The 19,491-nt window shown below is 52.9% G+C and overlaps 1 protein-coding gene across 4 annotated transcripts; it reads left to right on the top strand.

Moving 5' to 3' along the window:
* Positions 1–48: 48 nt before the first annotated feature.
* Positions 49–18,109, top strand: FOXRED2 (FAD dependent oxidoreductase domain containing 2). 4 transcript variants are annotated; one of them, XM_004063408.5, is made up of 9 exons: positions 49–155; positions 741–1,268; positions 2,396–2,647; positions 2,795–3,064; positions 5,751–5,917; positions 8,991–9,156; positions 10,938–11,179; positions 13,333–13,503; positions 16,875–18,109. In XM_004063408.5, the coding sequence occupies exons 2-9, from the start codon at positions 742–744 to the stop codon at positions 17,132–17,134; spliced, it is 2,055 nt and encodes a 684-aa protein (XP_004063456.2). In that variant the 5' UTR covers positions 49–155; position 741; the 3' UTR covers positions 17,135–18,109. The 4 variants fall into 4 exon arrangements, with proteins under 4 accessions (XP_004063456.2, XP_055230523.1, XP_055230522.1 ...); XM_004063409.5 differs by having other exon boundaries at positions 98–252; XM_055374548.2 differs by lacking the exon at positions 2,795–3,064 and having other exon boundaries at positions 66–155.
* The last annotated feature ends 1,382 nt before the right edge of the window (positions 18,110–19,491 follow it).

Genomic DNA, 19,491 nt, shown 5'->3' with positions numbered 1-19,491 from the left:
CAGGCAGCCTGCCAGCTGGTCCCGGCGTGCCGCGCGCCGCGCACGTGACCCCGCCCCCTGCCATTGGTCCGGGCGCGAGGGGCGGAGCCGCCGCGGAGCAAGCGAGCCAAGCGCGGCCTCATTAGACCACGGGTTGCAGCCGGAGCGGCTGGGAGGTTCGCGCGCTTCTCAGGGGTCGGTCGGAGGCGGGGAGGCCGGAGCTGCGGGCGTAGGGACCTGGTGGCTCCTGAAGCGCACGCGGGCGGGCGGCAGGTGTGCGCGGCATCCCTATCACGTGGCCGAAGAGCCTGGGGCGCGCGGACCCTGGCAGGGGGCGGGGCGCACGCAGGCCACACCCCCTTCAGGCTCCCACCCAGGCGCTGGAGAGGGGCCAAGGCCTCTGGAAGGTCCAACCTGGAGGGTGGTTCAAAGGGGTGTTGGGCACCCTCAAATTAGGGGAAAATTGGGGAGTACTCTCTCCTTCCCCAGGGTGGAGGTGACTACAATCATAAGCAGGGAGCCGGTGCCCCTGAGGAAGGAGACCCTGAGGGAGATAAGATGGAGGGGCTCGGGATTCCGGGGAGCCCCAGGTCCCAGCTTGAAACGGTGGAGTCCGGGCAAATGAGCTCTGAGGACGGCTTCTGAGCCTGGCCGTGACCCAGATTGCAGTGAGAGTTCCCGCAGGCCCCGCCTCTTTCTGGGCCTCGTGTCTCCCAGCCGCCGGGCCGGGTGCGAGGCCTTACCCCTCTGATCTGCTGCAGGATGGGCCTCTCCGCTGCGGCCCCGTTGTGGGGTCCCCCGGGGCTGCTCCTGGCCATCGCCCTGCACCCAGCGCTGTCGGTGCCCCCGCGCCGGGACTACTGCGTGCTGGGCGCTGGGCCCGCGGGCCTGCAGATGGCCTACTTCCTGCAGCGCGCTGGACGCGACTACGCAGTGTTCGAGCGGGCCCCGCGGCCCGGCAGCTTCTTCACACGCTACCCGCGGCACCGCAAGCTCATCAGCATCAACAAGCGGTACACGGGCAAGGCTAACGCCGAGTTCAATCTCCGCCACGACTGGAACTCTCTGCTCAGCCACGACCCCCGGCTGCTCTTCAGACACTACTCGCGTGCCTACTTCCCCGACGCCCGCGACATGGTGCGCTACCTGGGTGACTTCGCGGACACACTGGGGCTCCGTGTCCAGTACAACACCACCATCGCCCACGTCACTCTGGACAAGGACCGACAGGCCTGGAATGGCCACTACTTCATCCTAACTGACCAGAAGGGCCAGGTGCATCAGTGCAGGTAAGGCCGGTGCCAGAGCTCACCTGCGGAAGCTGGGACCTTCCCCACACAAACCACACACCTTGATTGGCCAGTAGGTATGGGAGGAATGGACGAAAAAGGGTATTTCGCTTTTTTTTTTTTTAAGATGGAGTCTCACTCTGTCGCCCAGGCTGGAGTGCAATGGCACGAGCTCAGCTCACTGCAACCTCCGCCTCTCTAGTTCAAGCGATTCTCCTGCCTCAGCCTCCCCAGTAGCTGGGATTACAGGCACGCACCACCACACCCGGCTAATTTTTTTATATTTTTGGTGGAGATGAGATTTCACGACGTTGGCCAGGCTGGTCTCGAACTCCTGACCTCAGGAGATCCACCCACCTCAGCCTCCCCAAATGCTGGGATTACAGGTATGAGCCACCGCACCCAGCCTTCAATTCTATTTTTGAAACCACTCTGTGATCAAAGCATTCTTCTGCAAGCGGGCAGGATCCAAGTCCTCAGCTGCCCTCCCCTGGATGGCGATCCTCACCAATGGAAGGAGCAGGACTTTGGAATCAAGCCTATCTGTGTTTAGACTCTGGCTCTGCTGCCTTTAGGAGCTCTCAAGCCATGGGCCTGCAGGGCCTGTGCCTCCTCACCTGTAAAGCAGGCCACATACCACCTCCAGGTTGCTTGGAGGAGTCAGAAAGATGGTGCACAGATACACTTAGTACAGGGCCTGGTACAGAATTACTGCTCAGTGGATAGATGTATCTGTCAGAGGACTCAGAAAGGGGAAAGTAGAAGTCAGGTTTCATTTCATCACCAACAGTCATACCTGGTCTGACTGCTATGTGCAAAGCTAGGTGAATTCTCCATTTCTCATACTGTCATCTTCTCCTCTCTCACAGGGCAAATTTAACCCCCAGTACAGTGCTAGCGAAAATACTGTGAGCTCAGGGAGAGGCAAGGGCAGAGCCTCTCAAGTGCACTGGGATGAGGGTGTAAACAGATGAATGAATGAAAAATGAATGAATGAATGTCCTATTTTCTTTTAGGGGCCAGCAGTTGGAGCCAGGCAGGTGGGTGGGTGGGTCCAGGGAGTGGTTTTCACTTAGTGGTCTTATAGCTAAGAGACTAAGCCATCTTTCCTCTGTCCCCGCCTGCAGCGTCCTCCTTGTAGCCACTGGTTTATCAGTCCCCAACCAGGTTGACTTCCCTGGCTCCGAATATGCAGAGGGTTACGAGTCCGTGTCCGTGGACCCTGAGGACTTTGTAGGCCAGAATGTGCTGATCCTGGGTCGTGGGAACTCGGCCTTTGAGACGGCAGAGAACATCTTGGGTGTCACAAACTTTATCCATATGCTCAGCCGCTCCCGGGTCCGTCTGTCCTGGGCCACCCACTACGTTGGAGACCTCAGGTAGGCCACATCCCCGCATGTGTGTTCTGTGCTGGGAGCCCAGAGTGTGGAAAGAGCCTCCCCAACCCTCCCCTCCCCTTCCTGACCCCAGCTGCACTGCCCAGCTGTCCTCTGAGTCTCTCTCCCCTGCATTCTCTGTGGGCCTAGAGCCATCAACAATGGCCTGCTGGATACCTACCAGCTGAAGTCCCTGGACGGGCTGCTCGAGTCTGACCTGACGGATCTGGCCATCCTGAAGGACAGCAAAGGCAAGTTCCATGTCACCCCGAAATTCTTCCTGGAAGAAGCCAGCACCAACCAGAGTGCCGACTCCATCACCCTCCCCCAGGACGACAATGACAACTTTGCCATGCGCGTGCCCTATGACCGGGTAATCCGCTGCCTGGGCTGGAACTTTGACTTCTCCATTTTCAATAAGTGAGTTCCATGCGGAAGGAGGTGGGCTCTCCTAGCAAACCCTCCTGACCCCTCCCTAGGGGAACAGGGTGGCTGTTCAGTAGGCTGGCGACAGAGCTCTCAGGACAGCACCCAAAGAATGGATGTGAGTGCTGCCTGATTTCCCTCCAGGACATGAGCTCTGACCATTGAGGGTCCCAGGTGGCCCCGAGGCCCTTGGTCCTGGAGCAACACCAGCAGATCTTCATCAGCATTGGGAGCCTCCACCTGTGAGTTGGAAAGGCCGGCTCAGAGAGAATACAGAGGGGAATTTGCTCGAAGGCAATATAGCATAGTGGCTGAGAGGACAGGTGCCGGAATTGTCCTGAGATTCTCTGCTTGCCAAATCTGTGACCTCGGCGAAAGTTATTTAACCACGCTGTGGCCCAGTATTCTCATGTCTAAAATGGGATTCAAAGTTTGTGTCTCATATGGTTATTGCGAGGATTAACATAAGAATATGCTTGGAGGCTGGGTGCGGTGGCTCACACCTGTAATCCCAGCACTTGGGGAGGCCAAGACAGGTGGATCACTTGAGGTTAGGAGTTCGAGACCAGCCTGGCCAACATGGTGAAACCCCATCTCTACTAAAAATACAAAAATTTAACCAAGCGTGGTGGTGGGTGCCTGTAATCCCAGCTACTCAGGAGGCTGAGGTGGGAGAATTGCTGGAACCTGGGAAGCGGAAGTTGCAGTGAGCCGAGATCACGCCACTGCACTCCAGCCTGGGTGACGAGACTCTTATCTCAAAAAAAAAAAAAAAAAAAGACAAATGTGTGCAGAGGCCAGGCGCAGTGGCTCATGGTCTCACACCTATAATCCCAGCACTTTGGGAGGCCAAGGCGGGCATACTACTACAGCTCAGGAGTTCAAGACTAGCCTGGACAACATGGTGAAACCCCACCTCTACAAAAAATACAAAAATTAGCCAGGTGTGCTGGCACATGCCTGTGGTCCCAGCTACTCAGGAGGGTGAGGTAGGAGGACTGCTTGAGCCCAGGAGGTTGAGGCTGTGGTGAACTAAGATCATGCCTCTGCATTCCAGCCTGGGCAACAGAGTGAGACCCTGTCTCAAAAAAAAAAAAGAGATGGCTGGTCACAGTGGCTCATGCTGTAATCTCAGCACTTTGGGAGGCTGAGGTGGGTGGATCACAAGGTTAGGAGTTCAAGACCAGCCTGACCAATGTAGTGAAACCCCGTCTCTACCAAAAATACAAAAAATTAGCCAGGCATGGTGGCACGTGCCTGTAATCCCAGCTACTCGGGAGGCTGAGGCAGGAGAATCGCCTGAACCTGGGAGGTGGAGGTTGCAGTGAGCCAAGATCGCGCCATTGTGGACTCCAGCCTAGGCGACAGTGCAAGATCTCCATCTCAAAAACAAAAGAGAGAGGAGAGAAGGAAGGAGAGAGGGGAGAAAGAAAGGAAAGAAAGTGCTGGGAGCTAGGTGCAGTGATGAGTACCTAGCTACTCGGGAGGCTGAGGCAGAAGGATCACTGGAGCCCAGGAGGTCAAGGCTACAGTGTGCTATGATCATGCCTGTGAATAGCTGCTGCACTCCAACCTGGGCAACATAATGAGACCCTATCTCTTAAAATAAAGAAAGTACTTGGCATATATTATGTGCTCAATAAAATGTTAGTTACTTAAGTTATTTATCATTGTATTTTGAAGGGCTGTTTTATGAAGCCTAGATTTTAAACATTGCTGCCGACTACCTCGGGAGGTTTGGTATCAAAGCAGCATCCAGTCTTTCACTTGTCTTCTGACCAGGGTGCAGAAAGACAAAGGAGAAGCTGGTGTGCCTGTCCAGACCCTCCTTTCCATCGGCCTCCCAAAGTGCTAGGATTACAGGCGTGAGCCACTGTGCCTGGCCTGACTTCATTTTTTGTTTGTTTGTTTGTTTGTTTGAGACAGAGTCTTACTCTGTTGCCCAGGCTGGAGTGCAATGGCATAATCTCGGCTCACTGCAACCTCTGCCTTCTAGGTTCAAGCGATTCTCCTGCCTCAGTCTCCTGAGTAGCTGAGATTACAGCCATTGCACCACCACCCCCAGCTAACTCTTTTTGTGTTTTTTCATAGCGACAGGGTTTCACCATGTTGGCCAGGCTGGTCTCGAACTCCTGACCTTGTGAGCCGCCCACCTCGGCCTCCCAAACTGCTGGGATTACAGGCGTGAGCCACCTCGCCTGGCCGACTTCATCTCTTAAATGGAGATGATAATACCCACCTCCTGGGGTCATGGTGAGGTTTAAATAAGATGAGAAATCTAAGGCACTCAGTACCAGTAATAAGTGCCACTGTAATAAGTGCCTCCTGGCTGGATGCAGTGGCTCACGCTTGTAATCCCAGCACTTTGGGAGGCCAAGGCAGACAGATCACCTAAGGTCAGGACATCGAGACCAGCCTGGCTAACGTGGTGAAACCTTGTCTCTACTAAAAATACAAAAATTAGCTGGGCATGGTGGCAGGAGCCTATAATCCCAGCTACCCAGGAGGCTCAGGCAGGATAATAGTTTGAACCCAGGAGGCAGAGGTTGCAGTGAGCCGAGATCACGCCATTGTACTCTAGCCTGGGCGACAAGAGCGAAACTCCATCTCAAAACTAACTAACTAAATAAGTGCCTCCTACATAGCAGCTATTTTCATGAACAGCCCTTTCCACTGACAGGTCCCTCAGACTTAACTCGGGAAATGCATTCGGCAAGAAGTACCCGCTGATTCGAGCTAGCTACGAATCCAAAGGAAGCCGGGGTCTGTTTATCCTGGGTACCGCCAGCCACTCGGTGGACTACCGGAAATCTGCTGGGGGCTTCATCCACGGATTCCGATACACAGGTGAGCCCAGCTGAGAAGGCAGAACTGTCCCCACACAGAACCACTCTCAGCATCCCAGGGTTTATAAATCTACTCCTATGTCCAGAAACATTAGGGGATTGCTTGTCAGTAGCTCATTGTCATAAATTGTCTTGGGGAAGTGACAACAGGTTTTTGTGGTCTGACGACATGTTTAGGAAAGTATCAGATAAAGTGTAAAAGTCCACGCCTGTAGTCCTAGCTACTTGGGAGGCTGAGGCAGGAGGATCCCTTGAGTCCAGGAAGTCAAGGTTGCAGTGAGCCATGATGATGCCACTGCACTCCAGCCTGGGTGACAGAGCGAGACTTGGTCTCAAAAATAAAATACAATTAAGTGTAGGCCAGGTGCAGTGGCTCATGCCTCTAATCCTAGCACTTTGGGAGGCCGAGGCAGGTGGATTGCTTCAGGCCAGGAGTTCAAGACCAGCCTGGGCAACACGGCGAAACCCTGTCTCTACTAAAAATACAAAAATTAGCCAGGTGTGGTGGTGTGTGCCTGCAGTCCCAGCTACACGGGAGGCTGAGGCAGGAGGATCGCTTGAACCCAGGAGGTGGAGGTTGCGGTGAGCTGAGATCGCACCATCGCATTTCAGCCTGGGCAACAAGAGCAAAACTCCATCTCAAAAAATATATATATATAATTGGATTATATCAGTTCTTTTTCAAAACTCTCAGTACCAAGGGTATAAATTTTCTGCTAACTTGAGAATGTTTACAAAGAAAATACTAAATTATCTTTTAAAAACGTAATTCTATTTATTGCACTAAAATAATCCCCAACCAAAAATTGATACTTGTGATTTTAGGAGTAAATGGGAAATAAAAAGGAAGTGATAGAGATGAATTCACGCATGTTGGGTGACTTCAGTGGGCTGAGCACTGAACACACGACCCTGGCAGGGCCGCCAGCACCCCGAAAGGTGGGTGTGAAATCTCCATTTTCCTCAAGAGTGTAAAACTCTGAGGCTCAGAGTTTTGGTGATTTTCTCACCATTACGGGAATTAAACTCCAAGGCCCAGGAGCTTTCCTGAAAGACACTTTCTACAAAGGTCTTCTCTTCTTTCATAGAAAGCAAACTGGTGCCCTTTCTGTGGAGAGAAGTCTAAAATGTTAGATGTGGCCAGGCGCGGTGGGTCACACCTGTCATCCCAGCACTTTGGTAGACTGAGGTGGGCGGATCACCTGAGGGCAGGAGTTCGAGACCAGCCTGGCCACTATGGTGAAATCCCATCTCTACTTAAAATACAAAATTAGCCGGGCATGGTGGCGGGCACCTGTAATCCCAACTACTCGGGATGCTGAGGCAAGAGGATCACTTGAACCTTGGAGGTGGAGGTTGCAGTGAGCCAAGCCCACACCATTGCACTCCAGCCTGGGCAAAAAGAGTGAAACTCTGTCTCAAAAATAAATACATAAATAAAAATTAGATGTTCCTGTTCCTGTGGTTAACCTTCTGAGAAGGACAGGGTGTTGGTTGAAATTCACTCAATGAGGCATACAGTATTCAGTTAGGTGAGTCTATTTCAAAGAATGGAGTCATAATCTTACAGCTGAGCTTTAAAAAATTAGTATTATTATTATTTTTTGAGACAGTGTCTTGTCCTGTTTCCCATGCTGGAGTACAATGGCGCCGTCTCGGCTCACTGCAGCCTCGACTTCCCAGACTCAAGCCATCCTCCCACCTCAGCCTTCTGAGTGGCTGGGACTTCAGCCGTGCACCACCACATCCAGCTAATTTTGTTGTTTTTATTTTTGTGTGGTAGAGACAAGTTTTCGCCATGTTGCCCAGGCTGGTCTCAAACTCCCAAGCTCAAGCGATCCACCCACCTCAGCCTCCCAAAGTGTTGGGATTACAGGCATGAGCCACCACGCCTAGCCTGAGCATCAAAAATGTGAAAATATAGGGAATTACGGGGAGTAATCTTTATATTCTGCCACTCGAAGACATTCAATATTTATATTTCTTTTTTCTTTTTAAAGACAGTAAGGCAGGCTGGGCGTGGTGGCTCATGCCTATAATCCCAGCATTTTGGGAGGCCGAGGCTGGCAGATCAGCTTAGGTCAGAAGTTCGAGACCAGCCTGACCAACATGGTGAAACCCCATCTCTACTAGAAATACAAAAATTAGCCAGGCTTGTAATTCCTATTACTTGGGAGGCTGAGGCAGGAGAATCACTTCAATCCAGGAAGTGGAGGTTGCAGTGAGCCAAGATCGTGCCACTGCGCTCCAGCCTGGGCATCAGAGTGAGACTCTGTCTCAAAAATCATAATACAAATGAAGACGGTAAGGTGGACTTTATTCCAGGTTAGAGGACTACAATAATAAGTGTAGGGACCACTGCAGAGGGGTCTTACAGTACAGGCAAAGGATTGGACTCAATTCTGGGAGTCGGTTCCTCCTGGAACCCAGGAGGCGGAGGTCGCGGTGAGCCAAGATCGCGCCACTACACTCCAGCCTGGCAACAGAGCGAGACCCTGTCTCAAAAAAATAAAATAAAAAATATTTAAAAAAAGAACTTAGAGACAGATGGATTTAGGCTGTGAAAGAGAGGGCGAAATCAAAGATTTCCGTAGGCGCGTCTCTGATGGAAACAGAGCTGTGAAGGGGGGAAGGTTTCTGGGGAAGGCTCCGTGTCGGACTTGACGTTCCTTGTGTGAGGTGGGGCCGGTGGGACTCCCACGTGCAGATGGCCTGAAGCAGGGGCAGATGGACTCTGGCCTGGAGACCAACTCCAGCTATGCTCACTCCTTTGCCTGTTGTCTTGGCCGCTTTTACACTAGGGGCGGAATTGAGCAGCATCACTGAGTCGTGTATGACCCACAAAGCAGAGAATATGGATTGTCTGGCCCTTTCCAGAAAATACCTGCTGGCCCTGCTCTAAAGGCAGCTGCCATCTCCTCCCCTCATGTGTTCACCACCTACGCGTTTGCGCTGGGCCATGGAGACCAGTGTGTATGGCGTTCTCAGGGGTCGATGAGGCCTGGGCATCCCTCCCGGTGACCAGAGATAAAATGGTAAGTGCAGCGTGCCGTTCCTCCCTCTGGCTGTTCCAGTGCGTGCTGTTCACCGGCTCCTGGAGCACCGCCACCACAGCGTCACCTGGCCCGCCACCGAGCTCCCCATCACACAGCTGACCAGCTCCATCGTGCGGCGCGTGAATGAGGCTTCTGGGCTCTACCAGATGTTCGGTGTGCTGGCCGATGTCATCCTGTTGAAGGAGTGAGTAGCCCGTCCCCACCCTACTCCCCTCGGCCCAGCTTCCCCGACGTGCCGCATAGTGCTTCTCTTCCTATTCCAGGTGTGAGGTGCCCAGTTCTTTCCTAAGATGAAGGCTGCTGTGGGGAACATGCCTGTTCTGGGGAAAAACAATGACATCAACTCTACAGACAGTCCTATGAGTGGCCATGGGCACATTAGTGAGCCTCTCTGAGCCCTTCTTCCTCATCTGCAAAATGGGGATAATTGTGCCTACCTTGCAGCAATAAAGGAAGGAGTAAAGGTCACTTGTGGAAAGTGTTTGGCATCACGTGGATGAGCAGTAGTCAGAGGCAGCCACGTGGATCTCAGAGCTCCCTCAGGCCAGGGCCTTGCCAGCCACCATCGTCAGAGTCAATTTAGTGATAAGCAGCAGATCCCAGAGGATGGACAGTTCCTGAGAAGGAAACGGTGCAGAGCACAGAGGGGTGAGGGGCGGGGGGAGACAGGTGGCAGGGAGAAGCAGGGGAGCAACCTTCAGTCGGAGGGAACAGCCCGATCCAAAGGCAGGGCGTGCTATAGCACACCAAGTTCAGGGACATGCAGGTAGTGCAGCCGCTTTCTGCACAAAACCCTCGCATCACCCTCCATGCCCCTGCCCCTCTTTTTTTTTTCTTGAGACAGTCTCGCTCTGTCATCCAGGCTGGAGTGCAGTGGTGCGATCTCTGCTCGCTGCAACATCTGCCTCCTGGGTTCAAGCACTTCTCCTGTCTCAGCCTCCTAAGTAGCTGGGATTACAGGCACCCGCCACCATGCCTGGCTAATTTTTTTTTTGACTCAGAGTCTCACTATGTCTTGCCCAGGCTGGAGTGCAGTGGTGCGATCTTGGCTCACTGCAGCCCACCTCCCAGGTTCAAGCGATTCTCGTGTCTCAGCCTCCCGAGTAGCTGGGATTACAGGCCCACGCCACCACACCTGGCTAATTTTGTATTTTTAATAGAGACTAGGTTTCACCATGTTGGCTAGGCTGGTCTCAAACTCCTGACCTCAGGTGATCCACCCGCCTTGGTCTCCCAAAGTGCTGAGATTACAGGCGTGAGTCAGCATGTCTGGCACCCCTGTCTCAACACCCCACATGCAAAACATGGGCAAGTCTTGTCACCTCTCCCTTCAGATGATGTCTGGAGCCCAACCAGCTCTCACCTGCTCTACCACCACCACCTCGGTTCCGATCACCAGGCTGTATCACCTGTACCCATACAACAGCCGCCCCACTTGGCCTGGGGTCTGTTCTCAGCACAGTAACCAGAGTGGTCCTTAGAAACCTGAGGCACGCTGATCCCAGCTCTGCTCAGTCCTCCCCAGCAACCAGCAGTGTCACCTCTCGGGCCAGACGACCCCTCACGTCTCGTCATGGGAGGCGCAGCCCTCCTTGACCTCTCAAGGCCTCCGGCCCCCTCTCCTGCTCTCTGCCTGCTGTTCACTCCCCTCAGCCACGTCGGCCTCTTCTGTTCCTTGAACACAAAGTGCTCACATACTCCTCAGGGCCTTTTCCTGACTCTTCTCTCTGCCTGGGACACTCTTTCCCCAGATATCCCATTCAGGTTACATGGAATTTTCTGGACTCTACCCCACATGTGCGTGAGAGCTGAGCTGAAAAAGTAATGTTAAGTGAGGGGTGTGCTGCTTGATTGACGCTCCTTAGATGGGGAGATACACACGCACACGCACATGCTCACCCCCGGGCTGCACCCCTCACCTCTGCCACAGCACTGAGGGCCTCCCCCGCGTTGCTGTTCTCCCAGGAATTCCACGGCCTTTGAGTACCTGGAGGAGTTCCCCATACAGATGCTGGCCCAGCTGGAGACACTCACAGGGAGGAAGGCAAAGCACGGGCTCTTTGTCATCAACATGGAATATGGCAGAAATTTCTCTGGCCCCGACAAGGACGTCTTCTTTGATGACCGGTCTGTGGGGCACACAGAAGACGCCTGGCAGTCTAACTTTCTTCATCCCGTCATCTACTACTACAGATACCTCCCCACCGGTGAGCAGGTCTCTGCCCTTCCCCAACCTGTGGGCTCCTCAGACCTCACCATCTGCAAGGTTGTCACCCACCCTGAAACCTTCACACACATGCTCAGCTGACAGGTGGGATGGCTGCGGGACTCTGCCTGGAGACCACTTGGGCAGAAGGTCCGAGAATGATGAACGATGCTTCCAGATTCTGACACATACCGTGACTGGCACAGGCCATGCGGGGAGTGTCGTGCTGTCCGCCAGGCACTGTGTAGTAAGAGGGACATGGCCCTGCTGCAAGTCTCCAGAGGAGGCTGACTGTGGTGGGGCGGGAGGGGTCTGAAGAGTAGAGGGAACTGGAGCTGGTTAACACAGTACAGAGAAACTGGGCAAAATCCCTAGGCCTTTCATTTTGTCACTGTGTGACCTTGGACCATTACTTAACCTCTCTGAGCCTCAACCTCCCCTCTGTAAAATGGGGATTACAACAGTACCTTTCTTGTAGGGTTCCATGAGGTTAAACCTGACAGTGTACACAGAATGCCAGCCACTGCGGGCACAGAGTAGCTACCGATAAATGAACAACCTCGGGAACGCACCCCCTGCTTCAGAGCTTGAAGGGCAGTCAGGTGGAAGAGGGTGGTTTGAACAGGGGTTGTTCCCAAAGGCAGAAGTCGTGTCAGCAGGTAGCAGTGATGGGTGCAGGTCTGTGGTCAGTATAAGGAGGCACTAAGAGGCTGGGCATGGTGGCTCACGACTGTAATCCCAGCACTTTGAGAGACCAAGGCAAGCGGATTATAAGGTCAGGAGTTCAAGACCAGCCTGGCCAAAATGGTGAAACCCCATCTCTAAAAAACATGAAAAAAATGCAAAAATTAGCTGGGCATGGTGGCACATGCCTGTAATCCAAGCTATTCAGGAGGCTGAGGCAGGAGAATTGCTTGAACCGGGATCCGGGAGGCAAAGGTTGCAGTGAGCCGAGATTGTACCACTGCACTCCAGCCTGGGCTACAGAGCAAGAGTGTCTCAAAAACAAACAAACAAAAAGGCCGGGCGTGGTCGCTCACACCTGTAATCCCAGCACTTTGGGAGGCCGAGGCGGGCGGATCACGAGGTCAGGAGGTCGAGACCATCCTGGCCAACATAGTGAAACCCCGTCTCTAATAAAAATACAAAAATTAGCCAGCGTGGTGGCGTGCGCTTGTAGTCCCAGCTACTAGGGAGGCTGAGGCAGGAGAATTGCTTGAACCCAGGAGGCAGAGGCTGCAGTGAGCCAAGATTGTGCCACTGCACTCTAGCCTGGGAGACAGAGCGAGACTCTGTCTCAAAAAAAAAGAAAAAGGAGGCACTAAGAGTTAAAGCTGTTCAGTGGGGGAATTGGTCACCTCCAAATTCAGGTTTCCCAGAATAGCGGTGGCCAAGTCATGACTCGATGGCCATCTGACTGGGACACCACAGAAGGGAGCCCACACCAGGGAGAAGCTGAACTAGATGACTGCTGAGACCCCTTGCCTCTATCTGAGTCTTCTCAGAGAAAGGCCAGTTTGAAAGCAGCCACAGCCAGGCGCAGTGGCTCATGCCTGTAATCCCAGCACTTTGGGAGGCTGAGGCGGGTGGGTCACCCGAGGTCAGGAGTTTGAGACCAGCCTGGCCAACATGGTAGAGACTAGAAACCCCGTCTCTACTAAAAATGTAAAATATGAGCTGGGTGTGGTGGCGGGCACTTGTAATCCCAGCTACTCTGGAGGCAGAGGCACAAGAATCGCTTGAACCCAGGAGGGAGAGGTTGTGGTGAGCCTAAATTGTGCCACTGCATGACAGCCTGGGCAATAGAGCGAGACTGTCTCCAACAAATAATAATAAAAAATAAAAAGCAGCCACAGTAGATCTCAGTCCATGTGAGTCTTAGGGAAACGCCGGCCTCAACATTATTAGTTTCAGCACTGCCTTCCGAAACCACAAGGGAAAAGCCTAGTTCCTCTTCCTCATGGCAGCCTTTCAAATATCTGCAGGTGGCTCTTGAACAGGCTGACCACAGCCCAGCATGGGAGGCTGTCGGGAAAGCCGAGCACGAGCGAATGAGGGAAGTGTTTGGGCTGTGCGGGATCCGTGCTGTGTCAGCCCGAGGAGGGGAAGCCCAGCCTCACAGCTCTGACATGGCCCCCTCTCTCCTCCCCACAGAACAGGAGGTGAGGTTCCGCCCTGCACACTGGCCCCTGCCTCGGCCCACGGCCATCCATCACATCGTGGAAGACTTCTTAACAGACTGGACTGCCCCTATCGGGCACATCCTACCTCTGAGGCGCTTCCTGGAGAACTGTTTGGACACCGATTTGCGAAGCTTCTATGCAGGTAACTTAAGCTCCCAGAAAGACAAAGGGTCTGAGCTCCAGGTTGAAGAAAGGTCGCAGAGACCCAAGCCCCGTGGAGTTTCAGGACCCATATCTGGAAATCCAAACCCCAGACTACTGTTCCCGACAATGCCGTGGGCTAAATTACAACTCATCTAAAAATAAGGGATAATATGTCTTCTTTTTTTTTTTTTTTTTTTGTGAGATGGAGTCTCACTGTGTTGCCCAGGCTGGAGTGTAGTGGCACAATCTCAGCTCACTACAATGTCCGCCTCCCGGGTTCAAGCGATTCTCCTGCCTCAGCCTCCCAAGAAGCTGGGACTACAGGCACATGCCACCATGCCCAACTAATTTTTTTATTTTTTAGTAGAGATGAGGTTTCACCATATTGGCCAGGCTGGTCTCGAACTGACCTCGTGATCCGCCTGCCTCAGCCTCCTGAAGTGTTGGGATTACAAGTGTGAGCCACTGCACCCAGCCGATAATATGTCTTTTCAAAAGGATTAGCAGGGCCAGGCGCCATGGGAAGGCGCCAGGGCCAGGTGTGGGTGGGAAGACAGAGCTGGAGCAGGATGGGAGGCCTGTTTAGAGACACTCCAATAAAGCTTGGATCTCAGTAGGGAAGCTGGGAGCCAAAACCCTCCAAAGGAGGAGATAGATGACATGCATGGTTTTGGCCCTAGATAGAGTGGGAGAGAAAAATCTCTGAAAATATTCAACCAGTAGGCCCCACTTGTGTAAATTTGGGGCCAAACTTCATGAGATCATTGAGCTGTAGAAATCACAGAAGCAAATGCACACCTTCTCAAGAAATACACTTTTAGGCCAGGTGCAGTGGCTCACGCCTGTAATCTCAGCACTTTGGGAGGCCGAGGTGGGTGGATCACCTGAGGTCAGGAGTTCGAGACCAGCCCTGGCCAACATGGTGAAACCCCATTTCTACTAAAAGTACAAAAATTAGCTGGGGGCGGTGGTGGGTGCCTGTAATCCCAGCTACCTACTCGGGAGGCTGAGGCAGGAGAATCGCTTGAACCTGGAAGGCGGATGTTGCAGTGAGCCGAGATCATGCCACTGCACTCCAGCCTGGGCAACAGAGCGAGACTCCGTCTCAAAACCAACAACAACAAAAATGCCAGGGTGTGTGAGGGAGTGAATTCCCACCCTGAGTTGTGGGTCCCACCAATGCATGGTCCCAGGCCCTTTAGCCTCCTGTCTCCCACTTTCTAGACACTGTTTGACTGTACAGGCCACTGTGTGCTGCTGCCTTGGACTGGAGAGAATCCCCCCAGCAGAAGGCCAGCTGGCATAGTGGCAGCCGTCCCTCCGTTACTGCAGCTGATGTGCAGCTGCTAGTGCTGGCCCCAGATTCTGCTGAGCATCTGAGCCCCCTGCAGAAGGGATGATGTTGTCAGAAGGTGGTGCCTGCCAAACAGCCACCTTGCTGCCCTCCCAGTCTTCCCGCTGTCCTCTTGCTCATCTGCTCTCTTACCCACTTGGAGAGGCTTGCCATGGCCTGGCCTCCCAGGGGCCTCCGTGCTAAGAGTCAGAAATAAACAGGAAGTCATATTTCTGGAGCACCTTTCAGCCTGGTCACCCATGGAAGCCTCACGACATCCTTTGTACTGTGCCCATTTTTCACTTGAGATAGAGGGGCTCAGGGAGGCAAGAAGGCTCGCTCAGAGTTACAGAAGGACTCCAGCCCATTCCTGACACTCCGTCTGCCCTTGTCTCTAACTCTCTCAAAAGGCTGAGCCCATATCTGTGTCAGCTCTTCTGTTTGTTTAAAGTCTTATAAGTACTTGGCTAAATGACTTTTTCTCACTGTATTAGTCTGTTCTCACATTGCTATAAAGAAATACCTGAGACTATAATTTATAAAGAAACAGGTTTAATTGGCTCACAGTTCTGCAGGCTGTATGGACGCATGGCAGCATCTATTTCTGGATGCTGGATCACGCCTGTAATCCCAGCACTTTGGGAGGCCGAGAAAGGCAGATAACTTGAGGTCAGGAGTTCAAGACAAGCCAGGCCAACATGGTGAAACCCTCTCCCTACTTAAAAAACACAAAAATTAGCTGAGCGTGGTGGCGGGCACCTGTAGTCTCAGCTACTGGGGAGGCTGAGGCAGGAGAGTCACTTGAACCCAGAAGGCAGAGGTTGTAGTGAGCTGGGATCGTGCCACTGTACTCCAGCCTGCCTGGGCAACAGAGGGAGATTCTGCCTCAAGAAAAAAAAAGAAAAAGAAACCACTCCTGTGATGCAGTCACCTCCCAGCAGTCCCACCTCCAGCATTAGAGATTGCATTTCAACATGAGATTTGGGCGGGGACACAGACCCAAACTATGTCACCCACCTTCCCTACCTTCATTCTTATTCCCACAAGGAACTCCCAGACCTAGTGGTTGTTCCTTTCAGTAGCTTCTCTCTTTGCATGGCTTCTTTTGGTTGTTTCTTCATATTTCTTTTTCTTTCTTTTTTTTTTTCGAGACAGAGTCTCTGTCACCCAGGCTGGAGTGCAGTGGCACGATCTTGGCTCACTGCAACCTCCGCCTCCTGGATTCGAGTGATTCTCCTGCCTCAGCCTCCCGAGTAGCTGGGATTACAGGTGTTTGTCACCACGCCTGGCTAATTTTTGTATTTTTACTAGAGACGGGGTTTCTTTCTCATTATGTTGGCCAGGCTGGTCTCGAAGTCCTAACCTCAGGCAATCCACCCACCTCGGCCTCCCAGAGTTGTGGGATTAAGGCATGAGCCACCACGCCCAGCCGTTTCTTCATATTTCTACATGATAAGTATCCACAGCTATCTTATGATTGACCAAATTTGATTCATGCACCAGCTTTCTGTTGTGGGACAGATGAGGATATACCCGTTTTTCTTTATCCCCCACACTGTTTAGATCAGAACTTTGCACATGGTATTTGCAACTCAAACGTTGTTGAGGGACTGCGTCTTTGCAGGCAGATCTGAGCTCACAGTGGAACTGACCACTGAGTTCCCAGCCGCACCAGGCCGAGGGTCTGCTCATGAAGGTCGGAGCCCCGCCCCCAGTGTGGTCGCCTGCAGAACCTGGTGCTCAGCCCTGATGTCTGGGAGCTGAGGCATTGCTGTGGTTTGCTTTTATTTTGGAGCCTTGTTCTTCCAGAGTGTCAAGGCAGCCCCCTGCCCTGGAGCCTCGTGGAGGGTCATGATTCATCCAACTCAGGTTGGACGTGAGATGCCCAGAAAGGTCAGCTCCCAGTTTCAAGGGATGGAAGATACCAGGCAAGGCTTGCAGTGAAGCCCCCACACCTGGCATTGGCAGCTCCCCTTTCTGCACCCCTCCCCACACGTCCCAGCCTGGCTCATTCTCCTCATTTTGCTTTTGTGTAGAGTCCTGCTTCCTGTTCGCCCTCACGCGCCAGAAGTTGCCACCCTTTTGCCAGCAGGGGTACCTGAGGATGCAGGGACTCGTGAGTACTGAGAGCCTTCGGCAGCACAGAGTGGAGAGCAGGCTCCTGCGGGACTATGCCCCCACAGGCAGGCGCCTGGAGGACAGCAGCCAGCAGCTTGGCGACCAAGAGCCACTAGGTTCCCCACTGGCTCCAGGGCCTCTGGCTCAGTCCCTCGATAGCAACAAAGAGGAGCTCTGACTGTCCCTTCCTAGGCTGTGGGCACAGTGGCCAGGCCTCCCCACCTAGGCCCGTGGTCAGTCCCTCTTTCCCCGCAACCTCACACTCCCGCCAATGCGTGATTGCCAAAGACCACTCAGATCATGGCAGTGTCTGCAGCAAAGCCACCAGACGGCACGTGAGGGCTAAAAGTCGGGGATGCAGTGGTCTCCTCCCTCCTGTCAGGGGGCAGAAGAAGGGCATCCTCTGCCAGGTGGGAGCTGCCTTCCCCAGCCCAGTTTGTCTGCAATGGAGCTGTCGCTGAGCCCCAGGCCAGCCCAGTTCTGCCCCCTCTCAAGTGCTCCTCTTCCTTCCAAGCCCCTCCTCAGATGGGCCTGCATCCCGCCTGTGGAGCGCTTCACAGGGGAAACCCATCCGCATCTTAAGGGTTTGTGGCAAGCGCTTTAAAACAAAAGCTCTGATATCCTCAACAACCACAACGGGCAGGTGGGATTGTTGCCCCAGATGACTGCTGAAGACACCAGCTGAGGGATGTCAAGTAATTCCAGGGACCCCCAGCTGGGAGTCCCCGTCTGTGTCACTTGCCACACACTGCCTCAACCTCCCCGCCCCATTTTCAGCAGGGTTTGGACTTAGCTACGGAGCCCAAGAGGGTCAGCCCTGCTTATCATCATAGGCCCAGCGGGCTGATCTCGAGCAGCGATAGGACAGCTCCCTGCAAAGCCATCTTAGCAACTTTCTCACTGAGAAGCAGGATTCAGAGCTGCTCTCCCCAGTTGCACCCCCTGACTCATCTTCCAGCTGGCTCTTCTCTCCCATCCTACTCCCTTCCGTCTCCCTGCCCTCTGCCATCCTGAACCATGCCTTGCTTCTAACCTGCCTGGTCAAGTTTTGTGAAACTTATCCTGCTGTCTCTGGGGCGGGCACCCATATGTGCTCACCATGTGTAAGGTGACATTTCCTAATGCCTTTGTGTGATAATGATGATGAATTTGGTTCCTAGTCTCTTCTTCATTGCCCTTCCTCACCAGCAGTCTGCACTTTCCCATCAGGCGTCTTAGTCTCATTTGTAAGTGCATAAGATAATCACAGTGATTTTTCAAAGCCCAGGATCATAAGTGATTGCTTTTTCACTGGTTCTTACTAACTCTTCATGTATCCACTCAGAATTCCAAGGACAATCCCAGCACTCTGGGAGGCCCAGGCAGGTGGATCACCTGAGGTCAGGAGTTTGAGACCAGCCTGACCAACATGGAGAAACCCTATCTCTACTAAAAATACAAAATTAGCCAGGCGTGGTAGCACATGTCTATAATCCCAGCTACTGGAGAGGCTGAGGCAGGAGAATCACTTAAACCCGGGAGGCAGAGGTTGCAGTGAGCCGAGATTGCACCATTGCACTCCAGCCTAGGTAACAAGAGGGAAACTCCGTCTCAAAAAATAAATTAATTAAATTAAATTAAAATAAAGTATGCGCTGGGTACAGTTTCTTACACCTGTAATCCCAGCACTTTGGGAGGCCAAAGTGGGCCGATCACCTGAGCTCAGGAATTCGAGACCAGCCTGGCCAACATAGCAAAACCTTGTGTCTACTAAAGGTAAAAAAATTAGCTGGGCATGGTGGAGCATGCCTGTCATCCCAGCTACTTGGGAAGCTGAGGCAGGAGAATTGCTTGAACCTGGGAGGTGGAGGTTGCAGTGAGCAGAGACCGAGCCACTGTACTCCAGCCTAGGTGACAAAGCAAGACCCGCAGTGAAGCCCCCACACCCCATCTCAAAAAAATAAAAAATAAAAAAGAACAAAGTATGCTACAACAAAAGTGAAAAGAGAAAAAGAATTCCAAGAACCCAGCCTTTCTGGATCCAAAGCTCTTTCATGGGGACGTCCTCTTCCCCTCTTGGCTAGATCCAGACTTTTTATTTTTCTTTTTTTTTTTTTGCAATGGATTTTGCTCTTGTCACCCAGGCTGGAGTGCAATGGCACGATGTCGGCTCACTGCAACTTCTGCCTCCCGGGTCTAAACAATTCTCTTGCCTCAACCTCCCAAGTAGCTGGGATTACAAGCGCCTGCCACCACACCCAGCTAATTTTTGTATTTTTAGTAGAGACGGGGTTTCACCACATTGGCCAGGCTGGTCTCGAACTCCTGACCTCAGGTGATCCGCCTGTCTTGGCCTCCTAAAGTGTTGGGATTACAGGCATGAGCCACCGCGCCCGGCCCAGTCCAGACTTTTTAACTACCTGGCCCCACTGCAGACACAGTTCCCTCCAGTCCTTCCCAGAGTTACAAGAAGAGGACTCCAGTAGCCTTATTCTGTCAGGGACGAATTGTTTACCCCATGATAATGTAGGATATCATAAATTCTTCTTCAAAGGT

This window comes from Gorilla gorilla, chromosome 23 (genome assembly GCF_029281585.2).
Source record: "Gorilla gorilla gorilla isolate KB3781 chromosome 23, NHGRI_mGorGor1-v2.1_pri, whole genome shotgun sequence".
Lineage (NCBI taxonomy): Eukaryota > Metazoa > Chordata > Mammalia > Primates > Hominidae > Gorilla > Gorilla gorilla.
The sequence above is the reverse complement of the archived record's forward strand: the minus strand, read 5'-3'. Positions and strand labels throughout refer to the sequence as shown.